Source organism: Haliotis asinina, chromosome 16 (assembly GCF_037392515.1).
Source record: "Haliotis asinina isolate JCU_RB_2024 chromosome 16, JCU_Hal_asi_v2, whole genome shotgun sequence".
Classification (NCBI taxonomy): Eukaryota; Metazoa; Mollusca; class Gastropoda; order Lepetellida; family Haliotidae; genus Haliotis; species Haliotis asinina.
The window spans coordinates 47125524-47131494 of NC_090295.1; the positions used below are offsets into that span (position 1 = coordinate 47125524).

Here is a 5971-nt window from a genome sequence, read left to right on the forward strand (position 1 = left end):
CAGTATCTATAAAAGAATGTTTAAAGATAGTTTTTACCAGCTTGGCAGGCATGTTTTCAGTAATATTTAAACTGAACTGTGCTTCTAGCAGGTACCAAATAGTGTTTACCTGTTGTGGAAACATATTCTGATGAAAGCAATATCTATCAATCGATCTAAGTATTGCTCAGTTTTGCATTTGCTTTTTTCATATTTTAGTCCCAGACCAAATCCCCATCTTTTAGGATCTCTCAGCAGCAGTAAACGCGTTGTTCAGTAATTAGTATGACACCTCCCACCCTCCAAAAATTCTTGTTGATGTGGAACTAGCAAGAGGAGGTATCAGGTTACTAAAAACTAACTGGGTTCAGTCCACTGTTGAAACAGTGTCCACATGTTCATAAACAAACTGCTTGAGAATGATCACATTGTCTACTGTGTGGTGACAAGCACTGGTGTTCAGCATGGTCAAGATATGCAGTATGGGTGATAAGGCTGGGTGTATCACATTACCTGATTTTCATGATATCTCTACATTTGGCTTAGGAGTAGTTCGAAAAAAAAATCCCAAATAACTGAATCATTGTTTTCATGAACAATTTAATCATCATCATCATCATCATCATCATCATCAATAAGGCACATTAATGCTAATAAATATCACAGAGCACGGTAAGATGTCGAAGTGTCACTTGACACGATGCATAGAGTTTGTGTCGAACACGAACTGTTCTGATAACAGAGGCACTTTCTTTGGTTAGTGTCAGTACAGGATTCTGTGAGGAATGTCAGCTGGGCCACTGGAAATGGTTGCTTTCTTGCAGAAATGTCAGAAATAATTGGACTCTCAACTGTCGAGGCTGCATTATAGCCCATTAAAGGAACAGGTTATCCCGTTCATACGTCCCCGTTGACCAGCAACAGGGGAGACAACCGCGTTACGAGTCTCACGTTCCGTTATAGAATGAATTGCATAACTGCATCACCAAGTTCTTTTTAAATCGTTCGACAATTTTGACAGACACACACACACATCACATGTGCAATACACGTGTAAACAGCGAGATGTGTGAAATTCCACTGTAATGTACACAGTCACTATTGTTACAAACAAGTCACCACGGCCTCCACACTGGTTCCTCCGCAACTGGACGAATACCCGCTTGGGCCGGGGGATGGGGATACACAGGGGAGATGGGAGGTGCACTGCTGGGTGAAGGGGGGTGAGGAACTGGGGATCGATTCACAGTTTTGTCACACGGCGACGGAGACACAACTTCCTGTTTGACGCATGTTTCAACTTTTCTGTCTGAAGATGGCGCTGCATATAAAGGTACGGCTTGCACAGGTGAGGGAGATGTCAGGACGAACGCCACCTGTCCCGTGGGTAGTGTTCCTGGGATGAACTGAACGGGCGTGGTCACGCACTGGGGGTTCATCTGAATCTGCTTGTGAGGAGACGGTTGTTCTTTTACCATTGTCTGAAACGCTGAAGGGTTTCCCATGCAGGCATTTCCGGTGTAGGCCGGATGTTGAATATGTATCCCATGATGCCCTGTCTGTTGCATGGCAATGTCCGCCACAGGCTGGGAGTTAAGAGTTTGGAGACAGTTCGCTAGGTGACTGAGGACACGTGTACGCATGTCATCCCCTATTGTGGGAACGCTGGACAGGTAGCGCATCACCTCCCCCGCGCATTCGTTGAATCCAGCTCGATATTTTGTGATGACGTCAGGGCTGGTTGCCATGGCAGCTGCAAGATCACAAAAACATCAAGATATAGTTCAAGTACTAAAGTACAACATAAAGTAACACATGTATGGCATGAAACTTCGAACTTACACAATAAGGCCACACCCCACATTATTCCACTCATAGTTGTAAATAATCGAGTCGGAAACCAGGCGCTTCTGTGATCAACAATATGAGCATCAATCTATCCAGAAGATCAATTCTAACCCGAATCTTTGCGGGTTGAGAGCACAGTGTTACATATGAGTGAGTGAACGCACAACAGTAACTAAAGGGATCCGAGTATAACTGCATCTAAGAGTAGGAAACTCGTGGTTGATGGCATGAGCATACACGTATGTCAGTGTGGCATAACTCACGCTTTTGAAAGAAGTAACACGTTGGCACTGGATAACCACGCCCACACCGGTCCAAACCACTTTTCTGAGAAAACGAAATAACTTTATAAGTACCCACCTGCCATTTGATGTCGCTGGACGTTCCTCAGATGTTTCACAGTAAGTTCTAAGATGTCAGCCTTCTCTAATTTGGAATACTGGGCGTTCTGAAAAAAAAACAAACAATTAGTTCACAACTAATTAACATAAAATAAATGGCAATCAACATGTACCTTCAAACGTGTAGCTCACTGCAGATACACTAGACCAAATAATAAACTGACTCTTATCCCACAGTAACGGTATCTCCAGAAACAAACAGTCCATTTTATATTGTCTTGAGGGTTTGTGACGTTTCAATTGTTTCACGTACGTATAGTGTAAGTACTCGTGTGTTTCAGTACAATGTAGCTGTAATCTACAAGCTTACAGATAATGAAGGGCTTATGACACTTTGAGGTGGCCGCCCATTCAATGCACAGCGGGTAATCCCACCGTGTTCGCACATGAGGTGGCGGGAATAAGCCCGAGATTAATTAACGCAAAACGTCATTACGATGGAATTAATTACTGATGCAGCTCGCTAGATGGAGCTGCTCTATAGTTGGATGGATGATGGAGACTACCTGACGAAACTCTTTCATGAGGGGCAGACTCGATAACTAAAGAAGATTAATTCCGTTATACGAGCAGCGTTAAACCGGAAACCTCAGTCTCATTACCATTTGATTATTCAACGTCACGAAACTGCTTCACATTCATTTCCAACGACATTTCCTCCTTAACTAACGACTTGCTTAAACTTGTTTAGATATTCTGATCCCGGTTTTCATTTCCCTCTGAATGGAAGAAATTTGCAATTTTCAAAGATCGACTTAGTATAAATTGAACAGAAGCGTGTACCAGGAGACCGAAAGACTCAAGTATGAATCGTTTATGGGAATTTAATTTCACTTACTCACTTCTATAAAATTGTTGAGACTTGTTACATGCTGTAGGAATATTCCATATCAGAGATGTCGTGATGTGACTATAACATGCCCCTGACTCAAGAAGATGCACAGGTACTCACGTCTTTTTTCATGGCTTGCAGAACCAAAGTTTTCAGCTGCCCCAAGCACGTGTTGATGCGTGCACGACGTCGCTTCTCCATGAGAGGCTTGTTACTCTGAAAGCATGATGGTGACGTCATAGCACGTGCATAAACATAATTAAACTGAAAGACGACGGACAAAACGTTTAGGAATTTAGCTTAACATTTGAATCCACTAACTGACTTTCTTTTGAACGTTTGCTCTATTGATATTCATAATTAAGAAATTGTAATTAAGCTGTGTATAAATATAAGCATTGTAATTTTTGTCATGCACTAAATTGTTTAAAATGGGTAAAAACTGAGAACAGTTTCGACGCAAATGTTGCATGATGACAGGACATTTCGATTTGACAGCTGTCAAAAACTTAACGAAAAGTAATCAAAACTCGTTGTTCAATATAAACTAGAATGAGTGTTATTTAAGTTATTTACTTACTTTTCTATATGACGATTTACATTCATCTCCTTTACTGGGAGAAGAAGGGCCGCTTGAATCACTCTCCGTCATGATCAACAAGTGGTCGTCTGCTTCAACGTCGTCTGCTCGGCTACAGGTGGTTGTTTCTGCTCAGGCAATTCCTTCAGTCAGACCGTGAGAATGACGTATTTTCCCGGTGACATAGCTATATAACCAAGGTCCATCATACCTCTGGCGACCGGTGTGAAGATATCCCGCAACCCGTTCCCACGCTCGCATGCCGCCACGCTCGACCAATCACACAGCTCTAAATTGGGCACGACAGCTTTTAGGCAATTTCATTGGCTGTGCGTGTTGTGACAGTGTAACTGTAATCTGACCGCGAGCGACTCAACTGTCAATCAAGAGGTGATTGTGACACAAATAAACACTAGCGCGTGCCAGGCAGCCGGAGCAGTCCGACGGTCCCCTGTGGGAAAACCCCGCCCCTAGGGGCCCGAGAGTAGGGTCGCGGTGCCTGAGCACACAATCTGTTGATAAGTATGCTGCTCCTCGGCTCAGCAAGTGCCCCGTGGTCCGACTTATCAACAAGCCAGCACATACCGGCAGTGGGACTTCGTTCGCGTCACGAGGTAGACGGGACGACTTTGACACAACCCGCGTCGCTTTACCGTCATAGTTCTACCATCCTTTGCTCGACTACCAGAGTGAGCGTATGTGTGATTTTAGGGAAAATTTCACTTCGGCATTTAATATGTCAGGTTGGTTAAACAGGTGGTTGGCAGCATGAAGTCGCACTCTGACACCCGTCAAATCTTCCAAAATCGTCTCTCACGACACCCATTGAGTAACCCTTTTTCTGTCAAGGAATCCACAGGATCAAGAGTGAACTTTACATATCGGACAGGAAAGGAAACGCAACTTTTTGTCCAATTATTAAATACTAGATATAAACATGAACGCTTACTGTAAAGAGATGTCATTTTTTTGTCGAAAGTTGCGTTTGTTTTGCTGTTCAGCATGTCTCTGCCATTGTCGTTCGTGTTCTAAAGTACCTCGATGTAGACAGTTGTTCGCACTTTCTGTCTGTGGTTTGTCTGGTCCAGGCGTAACCACGTCAAGTGAAGCTTCATATAGCTGTTATATCGGTAACTGCGGCGTTAAGCATACTGTGCGTGTGCACATTTTCAGCATTATTGATTAAGCATATTACCAGACGTTACACTGTTACAGAGAGTCATTCACGTCACGTGTATGTGTGAGAGCTGTTCTGCTAAACACGGAGTCATTACCAGGGGATTGAACGACATTCATTCATGTTAAGAACTCTATTTTCGGTAAAGCGATTGTTATATCTTTCATATGGCGATTCTCTAGACAAACACTGTCTACTGTCTTATAAATAGGGTCTCAGTAAAGTATAGAATCTAGTGTATTTTTGTGGAGTTCCATACGGGGTTCGAACCCAGATTCTCCGCTCCAGTACACGTAGTCAACGTATACGATACAGCCCAATGCTTGCTACGGTTTCCACACAATAGAAGTTTAACATCAATTAGTTTTTGTGGACCCATCGAACAACTTTGAACTGGCATGTCAAATAGCCATGAAAACTCTGTACCACTTGAAAAAGTGGTTGAAAGTAACTTTAATTGTGATTATGATAACACATTATCAGTATTTGTCGCATTTTCATGGTTTGAGTATTGATACATTATCCATGTTTGTGGAATTTTAAATGAACAGATACGAGAACCAAACACTTACAAAACTGCTCGACATTCTCACGGCAATATAAAGATTGTTTTGACTGAACCGTCATTTTCTAACACTGGGAAACAAAACACATTTCTCGCTGAGAATAGCTGACAAGTTGATGACTCCCTGTTATTTAACATTCACTCACTCACTCACTCACTCACTGAGCAAGCACAAGAGCTATGGTCTGTTTCGCTAAAACGACAGCTACTGTAAACAACCACCAACCGAATCTGCCTGCGGGAAGGTGCGCGAACGGGTCACGTGACAGTGGTGGGAACTCTCGCGATATGTACCTATCTTATCACCGCGAGCAATTGTATCTAGGCATAGTTCACCTTCTGTTTCGAGTCAGTGCCTGTAATTCGGACTAAGTTAATTTTAGAAGTCAGAAACATAACAGACAGACTTTACGGAAACGGAGAATTGTTTTATCTGGCTGTATTGGGCAGACGCTAATATCTGGCCGAGCTTCCGTTTCAATGACTCATTACAGCCATAGCGCATCGTGAAATTGACAAGACATATACTCCGCTATAATCACTTGACCAGATAATTTGACAAGCGTGAAAAACGTGATAAAACGCCGAA

General features: G+C 42.8%; 1 protein-coding gene across 1 annotated transcript; it reads right to left on the bottom strand.

The window, feature by feature from the left end:
- Positions 1 to 559: 559 nt before the first annotated feature.
- Positions 560 to 4275, bottom strand: LOC137268263 (transcription factor HES-1-A-like). The gene is made up of 4 exons (XM_067802806.1): positions 3641 to 4275; positions 3181 to 3276; positions 2188 to 2275; positions 560 to 1732 (listed from the first exon to the last, which is right to left on the bottom strand). Exons 1-4 carry the CDS (start codon positions 3710 to 3712, stop codon positions 1095 to 1097), a joined length of 894 nt encoding a protein of 297 aa, XP_067658907.1. The 5' UTR covers positions 3713 to 4275; the 3' UTR covers positions 560 to 1094.
- Positions 4276 to 5971: the final 1696 nt, after the last annotated feature.